The following is a 27,515-nucleotide window of genomic DNA, read 5'->3' as shown; positions in this document are numbered from 1 at the left end:
TCGTGTAGAGTTAATTTCTCTGCTAGTAGAGTCTTTGTAAGCCCAATAAGGCAGTATGACTCCTTGTCACTTTGAATGTTTCCTAGTGGCAGGATGATAATTAGCATCAAAACTCTTTAGGGGAGGTGAGTGTTCATCAATCAATTGAACCTCAGAGCAAGTGTCAACGTGCTTACCTACTTCCTCCCATCAGCTAAGTAAAACATGTCAATGGAGGATTTTTTAATGAATTACGTTTGCTTAATATTTACTCTTGGTTGCCACGGCTTTCCATGAATTGATTATTATTTCCCCGCTGCGATCTATGAACGTTAATGAAAGTGCCTCGTGGATTGAATGTTGGTAAACAAAAGGCTGGGCTAGTTACGCACGAGTGCTTTAGCTAGCGCCGCTCGGCCCTTCACAACACACGTGTGAAAAAGGCGGGCCGTGACATTTGGTATCAGAGCCCAAGTCGGTGACCTTGGTGAGGCCCCGGTTTAGTTGCTAAACGTAATTCGATTGCCTTCTTGTTGGGCTTGGAAGCTTGGTAAAGTGACCATGGCACCAAACACTGCCGAAGATCATCGCTGGAAGCACAGGTTGAGGGAAACAACGCAATACATGGCCCGCGGACTGGCCCAAATGAGAAAACTTTGTTGATGAAGTGAGAGGATCACAAAAACATCAAGCAGGTTTGATAGGCGACATGTTCAGAGGACCTTTCGTCCACACGTGGAAACTTGCAAGCCGATGGCAGATCTGGATGCAAAGGTAAATTTGATGGTTCTTAAGCTATGGGACTCCAACACGCACACTCCGGAGTCACAAGACCAGGGGCCAGAAATCCCAGACGTATGGGGGTTGCCCGAAGATGCCAGGAGTGAGAAACTTCTTGTTGATTGGACAGTACTACTTTCGCGTGTAGATGGCCGCAGAACAAGCAAAGGTGGATACTACTGCACCATGTACGTGGTTGGTGATGCCAAACTGTGTGGCGTACCAATGACAGAGAAATTGAAAATGGAAACTGTGTGATTGATAGTTGGGCAACTGAGGAGAGCTCAGGCCATTCTTCCGAAACGTTGAGATAGCAGGAAGGAACACTGAGAGAATCTCAAGCATACGGGTCAATCATTGCTATGTGAAACAATTTTTCCTGCGTTAAATTTGGATATTTCGGGATATGTCGAGAAGGACAAGTTGTTTTATTTTATAAAGGGGATGAAACCGTGGGCAAGAACGAACTTCATAGATACACAAAGGGTTCAAGACTTGTCAACGCACAATCGGCTGCAGAACGCTTACAACTAGCTACGCTGTGAGAAACGCACTTCGTCCAACGATTTGGCGGAGAGGGAAACGGTGGGAAAGTCTTTCAAGAATGGCAAACCAAGCGTGGGGGAGCCGACCCCTAATTCATCAACCTCACAGGAGCTTCGTCGTCTCGAGGCTTCCACACACCAATGGAAAGGGGAAGAGTAAAATTGAGTGTTTTCTTGTGTCGAGGTCCCTCATAGAGTTTTTTGAGTGCCTCACAAGCATCACTTATGCCTTACAGGCTTCTATTGCCAGACAGGCATGGAAGACGATGGGGAAGAGGATGATGCCCCGAGGGTGGTTCAGTGCGGTTGGGGAACGCATTGGAAAAGAGGCACAAACAACCGAAAGTTACACGAGCAAAAGGGTTATTTTTTGTGGACTTGAGGATAAATGGGGAAGATTACTCTCGCTATGGTGGATACGGAGCTACTCATAATTTTTTTTCCAGTTGGAAGGCAGGAAGACCTCACTTATCCTAGAAAGGATACAGGACGCGTGAAGCAGTAACTCGTGCCCAGCCTACTCTGGGAGTAGCCAACAAGTGGCCTAAAAGGCTGACAGTGGGAAGGTCACTCAATTTCACAGCGGTAGTACCATTGGATGACTATCCATCATTCTAGGAATGGAGTTTCCTATGGGGACGAGGGCAGTGCGGATGCCTTCGCTGGTTTTCCCTGTGTTGATGGGAGATCACTCGTGCTGATGCAAGTCGTTGCAACGACAGGATACTACGGAAAGTCCCTTCAGCATACCTCAATGAAGGATGGTTCAGGGTGAGCAACACGTCTAGCCACGGTGTGGTAGACAAAGAAGTAGGCCAAGAGCTTGAGCCTACGACCATCCCATTCCAAGCGGTGTTTGATTAGGAATAAGGAGTGTTGCCGGATAAGCTGCCTCAAATTTGCCTTTCACGACGGACTGTGGAGCAAGAGATCGAGTGGTTATCAAGAGTGAAACCACCTACTATCATATACTTTCTTGAAATCCAACTTAAAAATGAACCCCTTCTTCTTCCTTCTCTTAATATCCTTAACAACATCGTTCGCAATCTAAACGGCATCCACAATCTATCTACCCCCAACGAGCGCACTTTGGGACTTAAAAATAGTCTTATCAAACACCACAGTCAACCTTTTAGCAAGTACTTCAGTGATTATTTTGTAAACAATAGATACTAGACTAATAGGTCTATAATTAGATATCTTGATAGACCTGCTTTTCTTAGGCACCAAAGCTATAAACGTAGAATTATTATTGTTACATAAAATTTGATTCCAGTAAAATTTAATAAAAAACTTCATCAAGTCACCTTTAACCACAGCCCAACATTCTTGAAATAAAGCTAGATTGAAACCATCCGGCCCTAAAGATCCCTTTCCATCCCTAAGACTGTAGACCTCACTTCCTCTTCATTGAAAGCCCTCTTTAACCAAGCTATCTTATCATCATACAAAGGGTCACATTCTAACCCTTCCACTCTCAGTCTATTTCTGTCCTCCTCAAGAAGCAAATTATAGTAAAAATTAGTGATATCTAAAGTTATCCTACTATTATCTGAGATAATTTCCCCCCTATCCAACTCCAACTCCCTAATCAAATTTTCCTCATTTTCCCACTTGCTATCCTATGAAAAAGTCTAGAATTACAATCATTGTCACTTACACACTTAAACTTCGTCTTTTGCCACCAACTTCTCAATTCCTTAAAAATAATGTCTTCCAATTTGTACTTTAAGAAAACTCTTTTCAACTCCTCCGCAATGAGATTAGCAACCTCTTCCTTTCTATCTAACTCAACCAGCTATCCTAAAATACTAGTTTTTTTAAGCCTAATGTCTCCAAGCACCTAACTATTCCACTTTTTCAATTTTTCTTTCAGCCTCTTCAATTTCTTCATAAATCTAAAGCCTTCCCAAACCATATGCAACTCCTTACTCCAATAATCCCTCATCAAAGGCTGGAAAGTATCATGATTCATGATCTAGCCACGTGTTTTCAAACCCAAACGGGCTAGGTCCCTAAGACACCTCCCTTAGACTCCAACAGAATAGGAAAGTGTTCAAAGGTGGATCTATGTAGAAAGACTTGGGAAAGATTAGGGAACTCATCCTCCCACTTCCTATTCAAATCATATCAAAGGATCATCTAAGTGTAGGTTCATGATTTTGCATGGACATAACTAAACAAATGGTTTCCTAATTGAAAGACCAAAAAACTAGTATTTTTTGTGCTTTTTAAGTTTCATTTGGTAAAAGGAATGCTAGGAATAAAATGGTCATAGTATAGGACTTTAATAAATTAAAAGAAAATATTTGATGTCATTATAACACAAATGATCATACAAAAGTTTTTGTTATTCTATCAAACATGAAATAGGATAGGACATTTTCATCGTGAAGGTTGGGAATAATCATACCTCTTCTATGTCGTGTCATGAATTAATAAAATTTTTTGCATTAACATTTGTTTTATGAAAACAATATTTTTTTTCTTTTGTAAGCTATCAAATCCTTATATTATGAGCATTCTATTACTAGGCAAAGACATTCTGCAAATCAAATGTAACCTTAGTTTCTTTAAGACACTCCAAATAATCCTTAAATCATCTTCAGGTGACTTTCTCGAGAATTTGAGGTCACAATTCCCGAGCTCACATTTAGCTCATGAACAAAATCAGAATTGGATTCAGAATGCATAAGAATTGGATGTGAGATTGCTAGTTCCCACTTCCCTCCTCATATTTGGTTCAACATATGATCAGAAGAGGAATTGCATTATTGCTGTTTTGTATGTATGTACATAATTGGAATCAGTAATTTTTCAATTATGGATCTGCATGGTATAGCATAGGATAGTGTCACGGGCTAAGCTTGTTCAGGGCATTATGCTTGCCTATGACCGCTTATCTCGTGTGCTTAGGATGGGTTTCCATCATGTAAATACTAGTGTAGGGTTAATTTCTGCTAGTAGAGTCTTTGTAAGCCAAATAAGGCAGTATGACTCCTCGGTCACTTTGATGTTTCCTAGTGGCAGGATGATAATTACATAAAAACCTCTTTAGGGGAGGGTGAGTGTTCATCAATCATTGTAAAACTCACTAGCAATTGTCAACGTGCTTAGCCTACTTGCCTCCCTCGCTAAGTACAACATGTCAATGGAGGATTTGTTAATGAATTACGTTTGCTTCAATATTTACTGCTTGGTTGCCACGGCTTTCATGAATTGATTATTATTTCCGCTGCTATCTGATTGAACGTTAATGAAAGTGCTTCGTGGATGAATGTTGGTAAACAAAAGGCTGGCTAGTTAAGCAAGAGTGCTTTAGCTAGCGCCGCACGGCCCTTCACAACGGTGTGAAAAAGGCGGGCCGTGACATTTGGTATCAGAGCCCAAGTCGGTGACACTTGGTGAGAGCCCAAGGTTGAGTTGCTACGTGAATTCGATTGCCTTCGTTGTTGTGCTTGGAAAGCTTTGGTAAGTGACCATGGCACCAAACACTGCTGAGAGGATCAGCGTGCTGGAAGCACAGGTTGAGGAAACAACCAATACTATGGCCGCGGAGGTGGCCCAAATGAGAGAACTTGTTGATGAAGTGAGAGGATCACAAAAACATCAAGCAGGTTTGATAGGCGACATGTCAGAGGACTTTCGCCACACTGTGGAAACTTTGCAAGCCCGGATGGCAGATCTGGATGCAAAGGTAAATGTGATGGTTCTTGCTATGGGGAACTCCAACACTCCGGGAGTCAGCAAGACCAAGGTGCCAGAACCCAGGACGTATGGGGGTGCCCGAGATGCCAAGGAGTTAGAGAACTTCTTGTTTGATGTGGAGCAGTACTTTCGCGTTGTGAGGATGGCCTCAGAACAAGCAAAGGTGGATACTGCGACCATGTACTTGGTTGGTGATGCCAAACTGTGGTGGCGTACCAAGTACAGAGAAATTGAAAATGGAAACTGTGTGATTGATAGTTGGGCAGACTTGAGGAGAGAGCTCAAGGGCCAATTCTTTCCTGAGAACGTTGAGTATAATGCAAGGAGAAAACTGAGAGATCTCAAGCATACGGGGTCAATCAGTGACTATGTGAAACAATTTTCTGCTTTAATGTTGGATATTCGGGATATGTCGGAGAAGGACAAGTTGTTTTATTTTATAAAGGGGATGAAACCGTGGGCAAGAACTGAACTTCATAGACAAAGGGTTCAAGACTTGTCAACTGCACAAGCGGCTGCAGAACGCTTGACAGACTACGCTGGTGATGAGACCACTTCGTCCAAACGATTTGGCGGAGAGGGAAACGGTGGAAAGTCTTTCAAGAATGGCAAACCCAAGAGTGGGGGAGCCGACCCTAATTCATCAACCTCACAGGAAGCTTCGTCGTCTCGAGGCTTCAACACACCCAATGGAAAGGGGAAGAGTAAAATTGAGTGTTTCTTGTGTCGAGGTCCTCATAGAGTTTTTGAGTGCCCTCACAAAGCATCACTTAATGCCTTACAGGCTTCTATTGCAGAACAGGCAGTGGAAGACGATGGGGAAGAGGATGATGCCCCGAGGGTGGGTTCAGTGCGGTTGGTGAACGCATTGGAAAAGCAGGCAAAAACACCGAAAGTTACACGAGCAAAAGGGTTAATGTTTGTGGACTTGAGGATAAATGGGAAGAGTACTCGCGCTATGGTGGATACGGGAGCTACTCATAATTTTGTTTCGCAGTTGGAAGCAGGAAGACTCAACTTATCCTTAGAGAAGGATACAGGACGCGTGAAAGCAGTTAACTCTGTAGCCCAGCCTACTCTGGGAGTAGCCAAGCAAGTGGCTATAAAGCTTGGACAGTGGGAAGGTCATGCGAATTTCACAGCGGTACCATTGGATGACTATCCAGTCATTCTAGGAATGGAGTTCCTAATGGGGACGAGGGCAGTGCTGATGCCTTCGGCTGGTTCCCTGTGTCTGATGGGAGATCACTCGTGCATGATGCAAGTCGTTGCAACGAAAGGAGACGACGGGAAGTCCCTTTCAGCCATACAACTCAATGAAGGATTGGGTCAGGGTGAGCAGACACGTCTAGCCACGGTGGTGGTAGACAAAGAAGTAGGCCAAGAGCTGGAGCCTACGACCATCCAAGCGGTGTTGGATGAGGATAAGGAGGTGTTGCCGGATAAGCTGCCTCAAAATTTGCCTTCACGACGGACTGTGGAGCAAGAGATCGAGTTGTTATCAGGAGTGAAACCACCTACTAAAAGGCCATGTCGGATTGCACCTCGAGAGATAGTAGAGTTGGGAAAACAGCTTGATGAAGTGGAAGCGGGATGTGTTCACCCTTCCAAAACACCGTTGGGAGCATCGGTGTCGTTTCAGGGGAAACATGAAGAGCATCTACGGAAGGTGTTCGACAGGCTGAAGGGAAACAGTCTGAATTTGAAGAAGGAGAATTTCTCTTTCGCTCGGCGGAGCAACAAATTCCTTGGTCAAGTCGTTGAACAAGGTCGTATCCGGAGGGGTATGGAGAAGGTAAGGATGATTCAAGAACGGAAGATCCCCACGACAGTGAAGGAGTTGCGTTCCTTTCTTGGCCTTACTGGATACTGCAGGAAGTTCGTTAAGGGGTATTCGCAGAGAATGACTCCAATGACAGGACTACTGGGAAGGTATTATTGGTCGCACACGCGGGATGATGTGGTTGATTATACCAAAACTTGTCTCACTTGCCAACAAGACAAGGGGGAGCGGAAGAAGTATGGTACTTTCATGGCCGCACCAAAGTACTGTTCGGCAGAGGGGACAACACAATTGTTCCTTGTGACTGTTGTGAAACATTGGGGTTTTCCCCAAGTTATTATTTGTGACCAAGATTTAATGTTCACTGACAACTTCTTAACAGAGTTTTTCAGGATATTCAGGTCACGTCTTGACATCTCTTCGAGTTATGATCGACAGACAGACGAACAGGAGAAGAGATTCAGAGAGCTACTAGGTGAGTACTTGTGCCATTGTGTCAACGACAACCAGAAGAATGGCGTGCAACTACTTGATGTGGCTCCGTTCTGTGGCAACGCCCAAAGGCGCTCAACAACCAACAAGAGCCCTTTTGAGCTTGTTACAGGCCAGCTGCCGCTGTTACCTCACACAGTGGGTGAGCCGTACAGACGAAAGAGTCCCAAGGCGTACATCTTCACCAGTGAAGGGAGACAAAATGCATAGTTTGCCCAAGCCTATCTAGAGAAAGCTTCTAAGCAGATGAAGAAGTGGGCAGATCAGGAGAGAAGACGCAATTTCATGTTAATTGCGTCAAGCCATTCAACGCCAACACCAACGACCTGAGCAGAAGTCAGTCAAACAGCGTAGAGTTGAAAACAGTGCAACCTGACAGACATGATGTTAAAGAGATCCTTGCAGACAGAAAGTTCATATCCTCAAGGAAGAAGCGGCAGAAGTTCCTAGTGTAGTGGAAGTGCCTTGATGACAAAGAAATCAGCTGGATTTCTGCGGAAGATTTGAAGCCATTCGTGGACAAAGTTGAAGTGTACCTATCGCCAAAAGTCTACGAGGACGTCGACCGCATAAGTGGGGGAGAATGTCACGGGCTAAGCTTGTTCAGGGCATTATGCTTGCCTATGACCGCTTATCTCGTGTGCTTAGGATGGGTTTCCATCATGTAAATACTAGTGTAGGGTTAATTTCTGCTAGTAGAGTCTTTGTAAGCCAAATAAGGCAGTATGACTCCTCGGTCACTTTGATGTTTCCCAGTGGCAGGATGATAATTACATAAAAACCTCTTTAGGGGAGGGTGAGTGTTCATCAATCATTGTAAAACTCACTAGCAATTGTCAACGTGCTTAGCCTACTTGCCTCCCTCGCTAAGTACAACATGTCAACGGAGGATTTGTTAATGAATTACGTTTGCTTCAATATTTACTGCTTGGTTGCCACGGCTTTCATGAATTGATTATTATTTCCGCTACTATCTGATTGAATGTTAATGAAAGTGCTTCGTGGATGAATGTTGGTAAACAAAAGGCTGGCTAGTTAAGCAAGAGTGCTTTAGCTAGCGCCGCACGGCCCTTCACAACGGTGTGAAAAAGGCGGACCGTGACAGATAGCATAGTATAGTCTATTATTTTATGTTAAGTAGTATATGATATAATGTATGAATACATAATGCATTAAAATGTGTAATAATGTATGGTAAATTTTATACAATTATATATTTATATGTACAAATATTTCTACCATAATGTGCTATGATACAATGTAATAGTACATCCAATATGCTCTTTGCATATAATACAACATAATACAATTAAAATACTGTCATTTATACTACAAAATATAGTAGTATACTATACAAGTAAACATAGTAGGATATTATATAATGTAACATAATATAGCATAATCTATAAATATATAATTATTTAATACTAATATTGTGGTTTATAATATGTGTAGACATAGTACAATACTGTATGACGTAACATAACAACAACAAAGCCTTAGAGTTCCACTAGATTGGGTTGGCTATCAATGATATTCTAGCTCTAGCCGCCTTCCACTCTCCCCAACCCCACCTTTTTTTTTTTACCTACAGCCTTTAACATCAACTATATCACTCATTCTGGATTGGCACACCAAACCATCTATCACATCCCTGCCCACATCTTATATTCAATAGGTGTTATAACTAAACTCAGATGTGTTGAGTCCTCAATTTATCTTTTAGAGTTATTCTGCTCATCAATCTTCTTATTCTCATTTCTGCAACTTTTAATCTTTGTATTTTTTCCCGAGTTGGTCAAAATTCAGATCCATACAATATAGGTAAACATTTTTTATATAGAAAAAGATTTATTGAAGAGAAAGAACAAAAACCAACTAAAAACGAACTCTCTCTCTGGTCTCTGCAAAATCAGATTGAAGGAAAGAGTTGCTGGATTACTTTCTTGAATGCTTCAAACTAGATAGAGGAAAGGAGAGAATTATGGGCTGAATTGCTGATTCAAGCAAGGAAAATTGGTGAAGATCCATGGCTTGTCATACAAGACTTCAATACTGTAAAATTGACTAAGAGCACCAACGCTATTTCTACAGGTAGTATGGCCAGTATCAAGAATCTTAACGCGTTCCTTTGTAATACAGGTCTGGATTACTTTCCTTATGTAGGCCCTATTTTTACATGGATAAATAAAAGAGTAAACTTGATATACTGTCTTCCCAGAGCTGCAGTGGTTCTTTCCCTGAAATAATGGCCAAATTTTTATTACCATGGTTTCAGATCACTGTCCTGCACTGGTCTTAATCAACATCAAGGTGCTTAGTCAACATCAAGGTGTGAGAAATATGAACACTCCCTTTAGCTTTTTAAATTGTTGGGTTAAAAACTAGGATTTTCATAAAATAGAGCTGAATCTCAGAATGTAATTGTCAATAGGGCTGTGCAATAGGTCGGTTCGGTCAGTGGACCAACATTTAAGAGAATCAGACTTTTGCAGTTCAGCAAAGAACTGAACCAAGCTTGTCCCGTAAACCGAACCTGAATCGAACCAAACGTTTTGGTTGAGCTCAATGTAAACTGAACCAAAACAGTTATTACAATCTAATTCCCCTCACAAAATATCATTCAGTGATATTCAGAACCTCCACAATCTCCTTCATTATAATACAGCCCCAGCCTACATTTTTAAAGTTTTTTCTTGCAGATCACACAAGCAAATCACTCAAGAAATATACTTCTAATTTTGTGGAGCATAGCTAGAGATTTCAAGAAAAACCAACAAAAAACCCAAGTTTAAGCTATCCTTATTTTGGACGGTAGGATTTCCAAAAAAAAGGTCCAATGAATCAAATAACAAGAAATCAAATTTTAGAGATCCTCTCACAGTAGCTGAGATTAAGAAAAGAAAAGATTAATTCAGAAATCAAACCTCTTTGATTTCCCAATACCATCTTTCATGATTGATGACAGCACTGCAAAGTTTTCCAAATTCAAATTGTCTCAGAATATCTTCTGTTCAATATTCTCAGATCAAAGTTGTGATTTTTGAGGCTAGAGAGGGCCAATATCCCAGATTTGAGAACCAAGAGTTATGATTCGAGAAGTGAAAACCTTGCCAGGTTTGAGAGCTGAGTCTTCAAAGTCGGCCATGTGGGACCGGCAGTGCCGCTGTGGACGAAGTGGGAAGTGATGACAAGATTGTAAACACTAGGAGGCGTGGAGGGCTCGAGTCTAGGAGGATGAGGAGTTAAAGTAGAAAATTGGAAGAAGAGGAACCAAGGAAAGTAAGAAATATATTGCTTTCTTACTTTAACCAAACCTTGGGAACATTCAATGTCAGAATGAGTTTATTTTTAAGCATGTTTCAGAGTTCTGTTTAATCAGGCTTTTGGAGTTGCAAAACCAACACCAAAAAACCCAATATTAATCGGTTTTATTATTTTGAACTGAACCAAACTGTTTCAGGTATACAACTGAACCGCTTGGACCAAAATGGTTTGATTCAATCAGTTTATCAGTTTTGACTGATGTGTCCACAGCCCTACTTGTCATGGCACTCCAATGTTCGTATTAAGCCAAAAAAATGAAGATTCCGAAGGAGAACCTAAACATCTTTAACAAAAGTTATTTTTCCAACCTAAATAGCAGAATTAATGCTGCTAGACAGGAGCACAATCTGACCTACACTCCCTCTCTGGTAGGCCTGAGGTGGTTAATTCTTAAAAATGGAGGTCCTTTTGGGCTTATTGAATATTGAAGAGGAATTGCTAAGACAGAAGGATAAAGCTGATTGGCTAAATCTTGGTGATAGGAACAATAAGTTCTTTTAGCTGGTGGTAATGCCAGAAGGGTTAAAGACCAAATAAGATTTTTGAACAGTGCTAATGGCAAATATGCTACAGCAATGTTTTGGATCATTCAACAGTACAAATCAAACAGCTTTTATAAGGGGCGGAAGATTCATGATAATATCTTGTTGGCCCAAGACTTGCTGCAAAGATATCATGCTAACGAAAAAGCCTCCTAGGCTTGCTCTCAAGGTCGACTTAATGAAAGCATTTGACTCAGTGCACTGGGGATCTCTTTTGCTACTTCTTGAAAGCACTAACACTATGAGCTTCATTGGATGGATAAAAGAGTGTATTACTGCAACATGCTTCTCAATTCTGATTAATGAGTCTATAAGGTTTCTTTAAGGGGCACAAAGGAATCAGACAGAGGGATCCAATATCCCTCTGCTTGGACTGATCATAGAGATACTTATAAGGTCATTGCAGTACACTGACATTCACGGACAGCTGGATTTCCACCCAAATGCAAGACGACAAACCTAATAAACCTCTGTTTTGCAGATGATTTATTGATTTTAGCACATGGTGATGTGAGGTCTGCGGCAAGTATAAGGATACACTCTACATTTTTTTTTTAATAGCAAAAAAGGATCTATTAGTGAAAAGAATAACTACAAAGAATGGAGGATAAGAAATACTCTAGGAAAGAACTGAAACTAACAAAGAAGCGCAATTACATTAAAGCTGCCTTCCTATCTCTTTGGACATCAGACAGCGAGAAACCCTTAAAATCCGAAAAGAATGTGCCAAAAGAGAGGCAAAAAAATGACTTTCTCCCAGAGTAGAGGAGGGGTATTCTTATCTCTGAAAATTCAGGCATTCCATTCAATTCACATCACCCACAGCACTGAAAAAACTGTGCAGACCCAAAAATTCCTCCCTGTTTTATTCTTTTACAAATTGATAGGCCTGAAGGGGAATCTTACAAAATCAGAATTATTTGTCCTGGGATTTCAGAAAGCACAGTAAATGATACTGCCCAAGTGCTAGGGTTTCCTTTTAGTCAACCATGTAAGACACCATGGCTTGCCTTCGGTTGCAAAAAGAATAAGCAGGGACTCAAACCAAACAGAACAGAAACGATACCAAACAGACCCCTAATCTGTTGGTATCATTTCTGTTTTCTATTTGCTGTTTTCGTTTCTGCAAGTGAAGAAACAGATTATGAAAATGTGTTTGTTTACCTGACCAGTTTTCTGTTTCTATTATCGGTTTTCAGCTGCTATCCAAAAAGCTAAAAACCAAATTTTATAGCTTTCAATTATATTGGTAACTTGTTGCCAGCATACTTTAATGTCTAGAATTAACTTTTGTGGATTAAATTGTTCATTTTAGATTTTTTTTTTTTACTTAAAAATAAATAAATGACCACATGAAATTAAAATATAATTAAAACGAAAATATTTCTAAAATCTCTAAAATAATAAAGAAATTTAGGGAATATTTTTACTATTTCCCGTTGTCATGTACAATAAGATTGTTATTGTAAGCAAATCCTGAAATATAATAATTAAGTTAAATAATTATAATAATTTTTTTATTTTTATTATAATATTGTATTTGTACTTTTATTATTTTTAGTCATTATTTTTTAGATGTTATTTGTTTCATGGACAAAAACGAATATTTGCTCAATCAAGTTTAAATTTGTTTTAGCTTTAGGTATATTAAACAGGTTGCTAGTTTTCAGATTTTAGTTTCTATTTCTGGTTTTTAGTCTTTGTTTCTAGTTTTTGTTTTCATAATTTTTGACAGTGATACCAAATGGCCCCTAAGGTTAGCTTCACTGACAGCTGTATTTGCATACTTTCTTGCATTTTTTTTAATCAGAAAATAAAGATTATTTTTTAAGAAATAGGACAAGAATATACAATACAAAGAACAAGAGGTCCACCCATAAACAATCTTATTCCCTTTAACAAATGTCATTTATCATTTGCAATCAGGTTGCACATGCAGCGAGTGTTAAGGCTTGATATGCATTGTTGGCTCACAGGCCATATACCAACAGCATAAGCTTTCAGGTAAAGTGGTAATCTAACAAATAAAAATAACCAAATCAAATTCCCAAAATAATTGAATTTCCAATTTGAAGGAAAAAACCCAATTCAAAATCTGGCCTACAATATAAGTGCTAAGATCCTCTATAAATGGTCCTTCATCACCAATACACTAACTTCGTGATCACAAAAAATTTGGAAATCCTCCCTTGAAACCTACACAACATATTTTGAGACTAGAAAAAGATAAACCCACGCAATCTCGATGTAAAGAGCATCCCTGGATAAAAGAAACAAAAAAAGTAAAAGAACAAGCATTTGTAAAGAAAAATACATATTTCAGACTAAGATGTTTCAGGGTATCAAAGTATCAACATCTTACAGTGTTAAAGAAACATATTGCAACTTCATCATTAGATCTATTAATAATTTGGGTCTTCAGTGACTGAGAGATGCAATCAACAGCAACATGAAAATGAGTTTCATCCTTTTGACCTTCCTGAAAATGTTAATAATCAACGAGCTTTAGTCATAAGATATTCACAAAGCAATAATTATAGCTGTTTGACAACTGTCTTTTAAGCAGCAGCAAACTGATGCACTGTTGCAAAGTGCAAGGAAACAAGACAGACACAATCAAACTAAGCTACAAAACACAAAAGTACATTATTTTGATCAAATGAGCAGTTTGACCGATTAATTTGACTACAAACCAGATAAAGCAGCAGACTGTCAATGCTGTCATGTAATATTTAGTATTTACTCCACCAGGTGTTAACTTTTTAGGGTGCAGCATATAGTTTTCAAGCCTCTTTGCAATAAACTGCTTCAGATAATCCTGAAGGAATTTCTGTCTGAATTGCACAAAGACAGAATTGCTTTGATATGTTACCTTAGAATTTTATGTTTGTTTTATTTTTAGTTTTGAACAATTTCAGAAGGAACCCCAGTCCCCTTTTCATTGTACTTTTTCTTTTGTCCAAAAAAAGAATTCTTTAGAATTTGCTCCCTTCAATTGCACAATATTTTTTTTGGATAAGAGAAAAAAAATAATTAAGAACTGAAACAATGTACAAAAGGATGAGGACAAGATGTCCTCAAGGTACAATGACTTACAACCAAAAGGATAACAATAAAGCTGCCTTCCAATCCCTTTGAAGGTTGGACAGCAATAAACCCCAAAAAAGCCAAAAGAAAGAGCACAAAAAAAAAAAACGTCAACAACACCACTCTATCCCATAACAAACAAGGACAAGTTGTGCAGCCCTTCAAAATTCTCACACTGCTCTCAGTCCAAAGAATTCATAAGATAACAAATGCTGCTCCATTCCATAGAATGCAGCCCTTACTACTTTATCCAACACCCCACCCCAATGTCTCATGAGCGAGAGATTCCCCACATTCTGAGGTGACACCTAAGCATCACCACAGTAAGGGAAGAGAGCATCCAAAGATGGGTAGCTACCTTACAATGTGGAAAAAGGTGAGCATTTTTTGTTCAGCGCATCAAGAACATGTCAAGACTAAGAGACATGTAGAGCCTTCTTATCTGTAATATATCACGCGTATGAATCCTATTCAAGATTACAGCCCTGATGAATGTCTAAATCTTCCAAGGAACCTCAGATTTCTAAATGAAGTGGCTCCAAGGAAAACTCTATAATATATCACACAAAATCACAGCCCTGCTCCCCATTTCGAGTCAAGAGATAAATAAATAGAAACATCCCATTGCACTGATCGGGGGGCGTTCATATCATAGACTGAGGGGGTCGAAAACCAAGAAGTGAGTTATTTCTACCAAGCATTCTTCTTACGGCTAGATCCAATCTTCTGGTCCCTGCGGAAAGGAAAAATAATTTCACGTTCTTCCTTTCAAGAAGAGAGGACTAGGGAAATCCTATAGATTATAGATTGCGGTTTTCTCTAGACCTCCAGAAAAAAGCATGAAAAAAAAAAAAACAAAACAAAACAAAACAAAAACAAAAAAAACGAATGGCAGAATCTCTCCGTCATCCCTTTCATTCTAGGGTGATCTCGTAGTTCTTGGCCTGTGAAGATGCATTGTTAGGTGCTCCATTTGATTTTCCCATTGAGGCCGAACCTAAACCTGTGCTCAAGAGATAGCTACCCATACACTAATAAGGGATGTATGGATTCTCAAGAAGAGAGGAGCCGTGGTGGTCCCCCCAAGACCGCCCGGAACCCACAAGTGAATAAAAAGTTGGATCTACATTGGATCTCACTTGAATCACCCCATCTATCCTCCTGAGGAGAAGTTTAGTTTCAAACCAAGGTTCGAACAGGAGGAGTACACCATGCTAATGTGCCTTGGATGATCCACATCTCAGGGTCAGACACTAATGAGCACATTGAACTATCCATGTGGCTGAGAGCCCTCACAGCCCAAGCACAACGATGCAATTATTAGGGGTGTACTCTACCCTGTGCTAATAGCCCATTGTGTGGGGCTCCCACTGAGGCCCGCTATGCCAAAAGCGAGAGATCTTCCAAGGAGCCTTAGACTTCCAAATGATGTGGCTCCAAGGAAAACTCTCTCATCCTCCCTTATGGAAGGAACAAGATGGTCCAATGCAAAAAGCAAGGTTGTAACCTCCTGGACCTCTCTTCTGTTGAGATTCCTGAAAAAATATGTCCCCCGAAAGAAAGCACCCTCCCCACTCAACCCTTACCCAAAAAAAACACAATAACGACAACGACGACGACGACAGCGACAACAACAAAAGAATGAGCTGATAGGTGCATTGTGGAGAGAAAAAAACTTAAACAAACAAGACACTTTTAGCTCCAAAGAATCCTCACGCACCAAAAAATCTTCCCAGAAGCAAACTCTGTTGTTGTTTACTACTTTGAAGCAAGTGAGAGGGCAAATTCGACTCACCAGCTAGGACACAAACTTCCAAGGGCATGCATAAGATATAATATCACTTCACCCACCCATTTCAATGGAGCCCATACTTACTTTTAATTGCCTTGTGCCATAGGGAATTCACTTCCAAAGAGGAAACCTCCACAACCATTTACCAACAAGGGAGATGTTTTAAGATACCACATTGCCAAGCCTAGTCGCCCTTTAGGTTAGGGTCTTCTAACAACCTTTTAACTAATTGGATGGTCTCTCCTACTGTCCCCATAACCTTACCAGACGAAGTCAGGCATCAACATCTCTAAAGCCTTTGCTACTTTAGAGGGAACCGAGAGAAAGGAACTAAAATAGGATGTTGCAAAGTGAGGCACTAATAAGTGTGACAAGACCCCCAAGGCAAATACGCCCAATTCCAGTCCTCCAATCTTCTACCCACCCTCTCAATCATAGGGTCCCAAAAAGTTGAGCGATTTGGATTGCCCCTTAAGGGAGGACCAATATAAAAAAGCAGACACTCTAAGAGATATGCAACTTGCCAAGGTTCTAAAACTCTCTAGGTCCTAAACTCCCAAGCCTAAAATTGATACCAGCCATCCCACTCTTGGACAATTTGATTTTTAAAAACAAAAGATATTCTCAAAGATGGTATCTTCAACAATTGAAGATGAGACACCTCCCAAATTGATCAAACTCAAGCAACACTCGATCCACTTTCTCCACACCTTGCCAAAACCTTTCCTACACTTCACCTTATCCAAGAAGCCCCAATTTACCAATCATAAATTTTCTCAAAATCCAATTTAAATAAAAGCATGCACCCCCCCCCCCCCCAATTTACCAAATCATAAGCTTTCTCGAAGTCCTTTACTCTCAAGGATATCTCCTTAGGGCTAGAAAGCTAGAACTCACACAGTCACACTATTACCCACCACCCCATTACAACAAAACTATTTGAAAAACCTTGAGATGTCTTTTTGCAAGACCTCCCAATTTTCTTGAAAAAACCATCATGAAATCATCAAGATCAAGACCTTTATCCTTGCTTAGCACAAACACCATTTTTTTTTATTTCTACAGCCTCAAAAGGTCTCTTAAGCTATGTTGAACTCACCTAATGGGGCTCTAATTGAGACCATCCTGACCCTCATCAATCTTTTTGGGAGCTCCTTAGTGAACAATTTGTTAAAGTTAATAATCTAAGCCCCAATTCTGAGAGTGCCCCCCACACCACATTCCTTGAATTTAATTTCAACTCTTTCATGTAGCCTTTCTTCCTCCTCCCACACACCACCCTTCAGAAAAAAAACAGAATTGCAGTCCCCCTCCTTGACCCATTTCTTCCTCGCTTTTTGATGCCAACTCATGTCCTCCTTCAATAAGGGCAACTCTAACTCACTGCAAAGGGTAAACCTCCTAGCCCTAACCTCCTCATCTCACAAACCACACTTCTGTAGCCTATACAACACAAAAAATTTAATATAATATGTTTTTTGTCTCTTAAGGGTTGGTTTATTGTTGTTGTTGTCTTCCAACTTCACCTTGACATACTTCAGTTTTTTCATCAATTTAAAATCCTCCCACCCCTAGACCTAACACTCACCCAATCATTCTTTCACACGCTTCTGAAAGGGGGGATGCATCAGCCACATGTTTTGTCATTCTATGAGTCTCTTTTTGTATATGGCATCACCACTCCCTTTAGCAGCATCCACGAATTTGAAACTTAATTTGAAAGCCATATTTCTACCCAAACATTATCGGGATGCCCTTAATAACCAACGAATGGCAAGTGTTTTCCCTTGAGTAGATCTTATTTCAATGGGAACTTGATAAGTCGATCCACCTACCCTATTTCCAACTAGAGCAATTGACAATTGAATCCAATTTTTCTTTTCCCATTCTTTTTGCGCTATTATGGATATGAAAAGAAGGCTCGGGTCCAAGTTGTTCAAGAATAGGGGCATAGAGTTTCTCGACCCTTTTGACTTAGGATTAGTCAATTCTATTTCTTGATGGCAGCATAGAAAGGATATAACTCAACAATAGAGTGTCACCTTGACATGGGGGTGGGTCCCTTCTGCAACGAGTTGGGATCAAGGAGCAAAGGGCAATGGTCAACAGAAGGTCTAGGAAAGGATTTCCTATACTAGATGTGTAGAAAAGCGTCTTACCATGTCTTAGAAAAGATGAATCTATCAATGCAATAGGAAGCCTACCTATATCCTCATGCCAACCAAAAGTGGCCATTGCTTATAGGAATGTCCCTACGCCCGAAGTACCAAATGAGAAAATCAAACCTCCTCATACTCGTAGAGATCCTCGAACCCCTATTTTGTCTCTTGAGTTTCAAATAGTGTTGAAATCCCCAACACCACTCAATACGGACATTCACCTACTCGCTCATCAAAGAAAAAAAATATTAGGACAATTTTGGACCGTAAGCATACGTAACCCACCACTAGACTCAAATCTCTAACAAGATCACCACAAATAAAAACCCCTCAAAGCAATCCTTAATGGAGGCCACCCTCATATCCCAAGACAACATTTGACCTTGAACGCCCCAAATGAAGGTAAAGCCACCCAATCTTTGTTCCTAAAATTCCAAAAGTTTCTAACAAGGAAAGAGTTTACTTCCTTCGACGTAATCTCCTAAAGAAACAAAATGTCAAGACTAACCTTTTTTACTAAATTCTTATCCACTCCCCTCTTACTAGCCCTCCAACATTCCAAGAGAGAGGTTTCACTTTGCACTGCTAAAGACCCTCACAGATTGCCTCCCTTGTCGCAGTTAAGGAATGACGTTGGTCTATCCAACTCCCTCCTCAAATCTTAGACCTTTTCCTATCACTGAACTCCTATTTCCTCAACCTATCTCTCCATCCTCTAAAATTCACCAAAGTCATCCAGGAGATCTCGAGCTACCACATTTTCCATCTAACAATCTAAAAAATCCACAATTTTGGAAGGCTCCTCTTCAGTCTTTAGTTGACTCCCTATGACACAAAAGCGACTTCAAGTGTTTGTGAGTTGCTAGCAAAATCAGTTACTATTTATTTGCATTCCTACAAAGTGTCGCTTCCAAACTCCATTATTCCCAAAATTAGGAAGCAATTGAGCCACAAAGGAATTACATACTTAAAGTTGGGTATCCAAGGTATTTTGGCTAAAGAACATCCTAGTTTTGAACTTCATCTAGGACTGCACTTCTCAAAATAGCATTGCGGCAATACTTGTCAATTTTCAAGGTCCCTACAAAATATCTCTATTGGACTTTAACAATTTTGCCTCTAAGATCTCACCTTTCATACGCAATGTTCGATTTAGAAGCCCATCAAATCCAATAAAGTGAGAATCAAAAGAATAGTTGTTATCCCCTTCAAAGCTTACACTAGACTCTTCTCCCTCCAAATCAGCCATCTACTTCCTTTGTTTAGTGGATTGAAACCCTTAATTCCCAAGCACAAATTTATCCATGTGGGTTTTCAAAAGCCTTTGCAAAGTCACTTTTGGTAGTTCCGCAATTCCATTAGGCAAAGACCCTATTCTCCCTTCATCATTCTTGAAGGTACAAACCATGGTTGGTTCGTGGACTCTAGAGGAAGCCCCTAAAGAATCGAGCTTGGGCAGCCCACTCACTAGCCCCTCCTTATAACTCCTTTGGGCTTCAATCTAGGGCTTTTCATTTGCTACTACATTTTATGGGCTCACCTTTCAGAATGCCCTCAGCTTTCCCAACTTTGGGTATGGATCTAACTAGGCTTTAGTTGGCTAGGCCTAAACAAGAGCCTCAAGCTGAATATGAACTTGGATTCATATTTTCTTCCCCCAATACAATCTCTCATTTTGAATCCCCCACAAAATTCCTTGTCTTGCTTCCCATTTTTCAGGTTTCTACTTTCTAGACTAAGCTCGTTGAAGGTCCTCCCATTGCTGACGAAACAAAGATGCGGTTGTTGAAAGCACTAACTAATCTCTACCCGTGAGGCACAAAAATTGTACGGTACATAGGAAGTTGGTATTTTCTCAACATGGTGTATAGCACGAAAAGAACCTTAGATACACGATCGGATCGTTCACATGAAAAAAAAGAATAAAGTATTAATTCTCTTCTTTCTCGAGGAGGAAAGAGAAAGAGGTCTTATAAAGAGAGGGAAAAGGGGAAAGGCTTGGCCCTACCTATCCAATAAGACTCTATAAAGGAACAGCAGCCTATTAAGAGGTTTTATATTGTTGAGCTGAAGGGCAAAACTCTTGTATTCGATCATTATATGTCACGCCGCTTGCCCCGCTACATCAAAGAGTACTTATGCACTATGCCCCGGTTTACTGACTAGGAATATAGAGTTCGGGTGGTCTATGATGATACTCAAGCATGACTTGGGGAGATACAAGCTAAGTTGTAACTATGGGTAGGAAGCAGCGAACATCATGTGAAAAATGTCCAAGGGCTGGTTTACAAATTTGTTATACTATGATCAAACTATAGAGCGGAACTACCAGAAAAAAGAAGTTAAAGTTAGAAAGGCATATGATAAGTGGTAACGATCCCGTATAGTTCAGAATATAATCGGTGCACTACGATTAGTGGGGGAATCTTTGGCTATAACAAACATACAAGGAATTGGAGGTAGCATTCCACCGATTTCAAGTCATGGATTGGTTCCTTTAGACCCTTTTTTATGTGTTGGTGTTCTATATCACTAACATAAGACTCGACTTGTTAGATGAGCACCATGTCAAAATCTCCCTACCATTTCCTTCTTTTCCACTATAACCAATATGAGTTCACCTAGTACTAGCAGCATTATCAAGGAATTTTCCATCATATTAGGAGCTTTCCAAATAAATATCTTAATCACAACATTACTACCCTAGCAGCGCTTGGGATGATTATTAGGTGCAGCGTATTCCTTTTTGGCTAAATAATTGTGCGATTTCGGAAATTTAAAGCCTGAGAGGAGCAACAATCAAGGCATCGCAGCTCATTGTGGTTCTTCACAATGTCACTTCCACCTACCATTCCCTATGAAACTTCCCGAAACTTCTTCCAACTTGACGCCCCCTCACCAACCAATTAATCGCCTTCTTCATTGAAATGAACCGTCGAGATATATTAGCTCTCAATTGAAGCATAAATGTGATCGGTACCCTAAAGGTCTTCACCATAGGGTTTAAGGTTTTTTTTTTTGGGGGGGGGGGGGGGGGTTTGAGGAATTAGTTCTATCACCAACCGTCATCGCTCCTCCTCTAAAAGGGAGATAAAGAAACGGCATCGTCTAGTTCTGTATAATAATGCACCATAATCTCCCCTTTCTTTGCATATGAACCGCTTCTTGTTGATTGAGATTATGTTCCTCCACTTGTCGCCCATGGTTGCTCAACATGCTTCCTTAAGAAGGTTACATGTGCATTGTCTCAATAATATGCCTCAGAAAAATATAAACTATTTCCAATAGCAAAGTAGGAAACAAAGTGACGAAGGACCACCTAAATCTTTTAGTCCGCCTACTGCAAACTTATATTAGGCATAGATTTAGGAAATTATGATTGCACTAAACATTTCTTCGTATTGTGTAATTCCCTATTTTGTTGGGGTTTATATGTAAATATGTTTTTCAGTAGTAGGTATAAATACTTGGCATGTAAGTTATTTGAATAAATTTGATTTTAGAATTCCTATACTGTTCCCCCCCCCCCCCCTCTCTCCTTAATTTGGTATCATAGCAAGTTACAATTCGCCACAATCTTCCTCTATCATCAAGAACCATCCAAAAAAAAGTTGGAAGTTCGAAGCACTACTTATTTGCAATTTTTTAAAAATTTACAGTGGTGCCTCTCAAACCCTAATTTCCAGCCAATGTTTCACAACATCACCCACACCATTGAAGACATGACCCCAAAAAACGATCCCCTGAAACTTTTTGATCACCAAAGACACCCCCCCCCCCAACATGTTGATTGAAACCTTCCCAACCACTCTTCAAATCCTACACTTGCTAGCATTTTCTTGACATGTCGCCACCATCAATAGACTCGCCAACACCTCATCTGGCTCAATAACATCTCCATAAGCTTATCACTGGTGGCACATCCGCCAGTAACACACAAGTGAAACATAGGCAGGACTCTCTATAACTTCCAGACTCAAAAGAAATTGTTTGTAGTTGTGATATTTTGGTTTTTTCCCTAAGATTTTAAAGCTAAGGAAATTGAAGTGCTAGTGTTTGCATGATTTTGGAGGATAATTTCACTGCCGACAACAGATTCAGACTTGTTTGGTGCTGTCTAAAAGGTTGTTTTCTAAGGACTTGATAATTATTGCAATTGTGGTTAAAGTCTTTGGTAAGGTGACCAAAATTCTCCCATTCATCTTGATCAATGTTTACATGAATGGGAAAGTTAGTAATTTGCAAAATTCCTAGTTTCTTATTACCATTTAAAAAATGGAAGGAAAAAAAATTATCCTCATTGTCATGTGAGGTCCTCTAATTCATTCATTGCTTGAATCTTGTTCACATCCGTACTCCTTTGTTGTTATATTTTGTAGGCCCATGTCAACTCCTGTGCATTGTGTTCAATAGCTTAATGTGTGTGCATTGTACTAATTCCTCTGACATGGATATACTACTTTGCCCCCCACTCGACCCCAAAGGTGTGGAGTTGGTGGTGGCTGCATCGGCTGCCCCCAAAGGTGTGAAGTCGGTTATGGCTGCATTGGCAACATCCGAAGGTCCAGCGTGGAGATCCCAACACTGCTCAATAGTATGGTTACTTCATCCATAATGAGTGCATTCGCAAGGAGTGCCTCTACCTCATCCATCTCTACCACCACGACCACTTGAACCACCTCAATAACTTCTACAATTGTTTGGTAAAGAACTAGAATCACCCTGTGTAGCAACGGTTGTTCCTCAGAGCCAAATGCAAGAGCAGGAGAAAGTGTGCTAAAGGAAGCACAGAGGACACAAGAATGAACATTGACAAATGATGGCAATCCTGTAGTACTAAGTATCTAGGACTGCACTGCCTCAAACTCAGGTCTCAAACCTACTAGAACCCAAAGAACTGTCATCTACTCCCTTTACTTCTGCGTCTCACAAACATTGGCAATTATAGGTTGCACGATGTTAAGCTCCTCATGAATAAGCTTTATCTCTCCAAAATAATGTACAATGCTCCTATCTCCTTGTTGTGACTAAAAGTACTCTGAGACAAATCATACATACGTGTAATGCTGCTAGAGAATAGAAGCTTGGCATAGCCCAAATCTCCTTGCACGTATCTAATTCCATACACATCCGTGCAATTTGTGGCTCCATCGAATTCCACAAGAGGGAAACAATCGAGTCATCTTCTTGAATCCACACTTCTTTTCTATTCTCATCAAAAGGATCAATTTGGAAGTGGTCAAATTTTCCTAATCCTGTTAAATAAACCTGAACAGCGTTAGACCATTGAACATAATTCTTTCCATCCAACTTTCGAATTGTTATATGTGACAGCGAAGAAGGAAACATATTTTTTGGGTTCGTAGACTCCATAACAACATTCACAAACTTGCAACCACACCAATGTCAAACAAGAAGATCAATCAAAACTAATCAGGACAATTACAAACTATGTGAAGCACTAACACAACCACGGACGAGGTGAATGACTTACCAACTAAGATAGCACTGCCACATCCTCACAATCTTAACTTCCTATGCTGCCACTGCTCCAAGAAACTCATAAAGAAGCCTTTACAAACACCAAAAAAATATAACGGATTACCACGAGTGCATGGTAAAAAAAGGTTAGATCTTTGGTCAAAAAACATGCCCAACAACTTGACAATATTGTCTAGAGAAGGAATCTGAACATGGCAGAGGAAAAGAAAAAAGAAAAAAGAAAAAGGTGGTCAAAAACTCTCTCCCACGCAGGCGCATGGGGTCGGCACTACTGGCAATTGGCCTATGCATGGTGGTGCATGGCGATGTTTCCGGCGATGGGGTTTTGTCGGGGTAGGCTTCAGAGGGTTCTATTTTTTGGCTATACGATTGGATTTGTGAAATAATGAAGGGTGGACGTGAATCTAAGAAGGGCAGCGACGGGAATGTGTTTTCCGACAATGACCAAGTCTAATAGGGTTTAGGTTGGATCATGCTCTAATACCATGTTGAGATTTTGATTAAATGAATGACCTAACTTGAAATAAGTCTCTTCCTCTATTTATGATATAAATCAAATACATTCTAATAACAATAGTACCCTTACTAACTCTCACTAATTAACAAACTAACACATTTAATAATAATAATACTAAAAGACATAAATAACCTCTAACAATGTACTATTGTGTGTGGGAGGAGGGATAACTTTGTCATGTGGTATTTTACTAATTAAATAACTAATGTCCAAAAGGTGTACTGAGAATACAAGATAACTGTCTCCAATCAATTTCCTCTCCCTGCTCTTCTCCCCTCATCTTCCTTCATCTATCTTTTTCCCTAACTCTAAACTTCTTGTTCTTTCTCAAGTTAACTTAGATTTCTCAGTTTGCAATAGGGTTGTTCAAAAAATTTGAAAACTTATCCGATCCGAAACTCTAACCTGAAGCAAACCAAAATTTTGGTTAACCGTTTTGTTTGGCTCAGTTTCGGATCATTTTTTTCATAGTTTTCGGTTATCAATTCAGTTTGATTTTTATGTTTATGAACCGATGGTTAGCCGAACCAAACCGATATATCTATTTACAATATGAATTACTTATATTCCATATTAGTATATAATAATACATATATAAAATATCTTTAAATTACAAAATAGCATGCACAAATATTTTTTGGATAATTAATTTATATAAATAAAGTGTAAATGCACACACTAAATCAAAACCCAAGTAAAATATCTCATTTTTCTTTTAAAAAAAAATTATAATGGTTTGAAAATCAGTTCAGATCGGTTTCGATTATAAAAATAACAACCAAAACCTTCAGTTCAGTTTGGTTTCTAGAGGTTCAATTTGGGTAACCAAACCATGACCACCCCTAGTTTGCAACGTATATTCATACATGAATACACACACACACATACATATATATATATATATATATATATATATATATATATATATATATGCATATATCCATCTCACCATGGAATCATTGGTTGGACAACCAACCCAGTGACCTAGTCCCTTTCCCAAGTCAAGGGCCTGGGTTTTAAAACATTAGCAAAAACCTTACAATAAGCAACCTAATCCCAAACTAAATTACTATAAATATATATATATATATATACACCGTGCACGGTTTTCTCCTACATAAACAAAAAAGAATCAAATATTATCTTAAGCCAAAGTTGATGCAAGCCTCTTGTTATTGATGCATCCACCTACTTCAAGGTAAAGGAAGAGGATGAAATCATGCAAGTAGAAAAAAAAAATCCTAGACAAAAAAAAGGCTTCTCCAAGGGGCTACAAGTTGAGGAAATGGACATAACTAATAATCAAAACACCAACACAGTAGTCAAGCAATGTATAGAAATATCACATTGGGAATTGGGCTTAAAAGTCCATCCCATAACCACCAAAAATAAACAACATGATAATTAGTATATATATATATATATATATATATAAAAACTGTGCACAGTTTTCTCCTACATAAGCAAAAAGAATCAACTATTAGCTCAAGTCATAGTTGATGCAAGCCTCTTGTTATAGATGCATCCACCTACTTCAAGGAAGAGGAAGAGAATGAAATCATGAAAGTAGTTCCAGAATATGGAAATAAAAAAATTTACGAGACCAATAAAAAAGGCATTTTCCTTCTCCATGGGGCAACGAGTTGAGAAAATGGACATAACTAATAATCAAAACACCATCATAGTAGTAAAGCAATGTATAGAAATATCACATTGGGAATTGGGCTTAGAAGTCCATCCCAAAACCACCAAAAACAAACAACATAATCATGCATCCATCACTTAAAACCATTGTAAAACTTACGTGGTAAATTCTTCAGAGGGAAAGGAAGGTAAGAGGGAGGAAGGAAGAGTGGATGGAGAGTTTCTTTTTTTCCCGTTTGATTAAAATAAGGAGGCAAAGAAAATGGAATGAAAAAGGACTTTTGCTCTCTTTTACAAGTCATCCCTCCAAAAGTAAGACAAAAATGGATGGAGAAAAGACCTAACAATTTGGGCGATAACCACTTTTTTGCTTTCAGTTTCCTTCTTTAAACAACACATGCGGAGGGAAATGAGAGCCCCTGAAATCTCCATTCCTCCATTTTATCTTTCTCTTTCCATCACTTTTTCGTTCTACCTACCAATCAAACCCTAAGAAATTCAATTTTTTTCTATTCTATAAACCAATGCTATGCTAGAAATTGAAATTTAAAAAAAAAAAAATTGACTCATAAATGATAATATATAGTTAATGGATGGGAGTGGAACCAAAAAATAAAAAACTCACATCTTGAAAAGTTGTGCTGAACATTTTAGGCGACGCATCCACCAAGTACGCCACAAATTCTTTACTGGATTCTCTTCCCTGAAATTAAACCAAAATTCAATTATTAAACGTCCGACCACCAATCTACATTTAAACCTAAAAAAACAGAATATTAGGCGAGCAAAACCTGAAACAATTCGCTGTCGGAATCGGCTTCGTCATCTCGAAAGATATCGTCCGGGTCCAAATCCATACTCAGCTACTTTTCTCAAAGGTTGATAATTACAATTTTGGCTGCGCGACGCGGGTCTCCACTCGCCCTTGCAGTCTGTTAGCGGCTTTTTCGGTTCAAGGCCAAAAGGTATGCCAGCTTGCTATTCAAGACTCAACAGAACAAAACCAAAACAGAGTCAACACAATAGGCTAAGAGCATACCAACTTGCTATACGATTCTGGCTGAACGACATTTTCCTTCGCGGCTTTAAGAACTATGGAACATCTATGGAACTTGAAAAAGCTCTTGCAATGGAGTACTAATGCCAAGAAAGGAGATTTATTGGCGGGAACCCCGAAAAAAAACAATAATATCAGAAAATTAAAAAAATATATATATACCATTTACTTCCGTCATTTACTAAAATATAATTATTTTTAATTAAAAAATAAAACTATACAACTCTTGTTGAAATATTTACATATGTGCAAGCTTACGGACTTATGGCAGGTCAATGAGCTGAGTACAACAACAAAAAGATCAAGCCTTAATTTTCACTAGCTTTGGTTGGCTATATCAATCCTTTTTTCGTTAATTTATGCGATCATTGACTATTTTTTTCTACAGATTTAAGGATATTAAATTCCTACTCATTATCTCTCCTCAAGTTATTTTAGATCTACCCTTACCCTTCTATTATCTACCGCAATAACTAATTCACTCTTCCTAACTCGTGCACTATGTGACCTACGTTGTAAATGTCCATAACATTTAAGTTGTCCCTCCCTTGTCTTATTTTTTATAGGAATTATACCTAACTTACTGCAAATATATTCATTC

General features: G+C 39.4%; 1 protein-coding gene across 4 annotated transcripts in view; it reads right to left on the bottom strand.

Annotated features, from left to right (window-relative positions):
- LOC131152416 (ATP-dependent DNA helicase 2 subunit KU70) overlaps window positions 1-26,988 on the bottom strand; it is a 167,780-nt gene extending 140,792 nt beyond the window's left edge. For 2 of the 4 annotated variants that reach the window (XM_058104282.1, XM_058104285.1), the window contains exons 1-4: window positions 26,897-26,988; window positions 26,649-26,799; window positions 26,483-26,560; window positions 13,519-13,635 (exon numbers count right to left, since the gene is read on the bottom strand). In XM_058104282.1, coding sequence (XP_057960265.1) covers window positions 13,519-13,635; window positions 26,483-26,560; window positions 26,649-26,714 — 261 coding nt within the window. In that variant the 5' untranslated portion in view covers window positions 26,715-26,799; window positions 26,897-26,988. Of the gene's footprint in view, window positions 1-13,518; window positions 13,636-26,482; window positions 26,561-26,648 lie in introns of all 4 variants that reach the window. The other 2 variants (XM_058104284.1, XM_058104283.1) reach the window with 2 other exon arrangements.
- Window positions 26,989-27,515: the final 527 nt, after the last annotated feature.

Source organism: Malania oleifera, chromosome 3 (genome assembly GCF_029873635.1).
Source record: "Malania oleifera isolate guangnan ecotype guangnan chromosome 3, ASM2987363v1, whole genome shotgun sequence".
Classification (NCBI taxonomy): domain Eukaryota; kingdom Viridiplantae; phylum Streptophyta; class Magnoliopsida; order Santalales; family Ximeniaceae; genus Malania; species Malania oleifera.
This window is presented reverse-complemented; position numbering and strand designations above follow the sequence as displayed.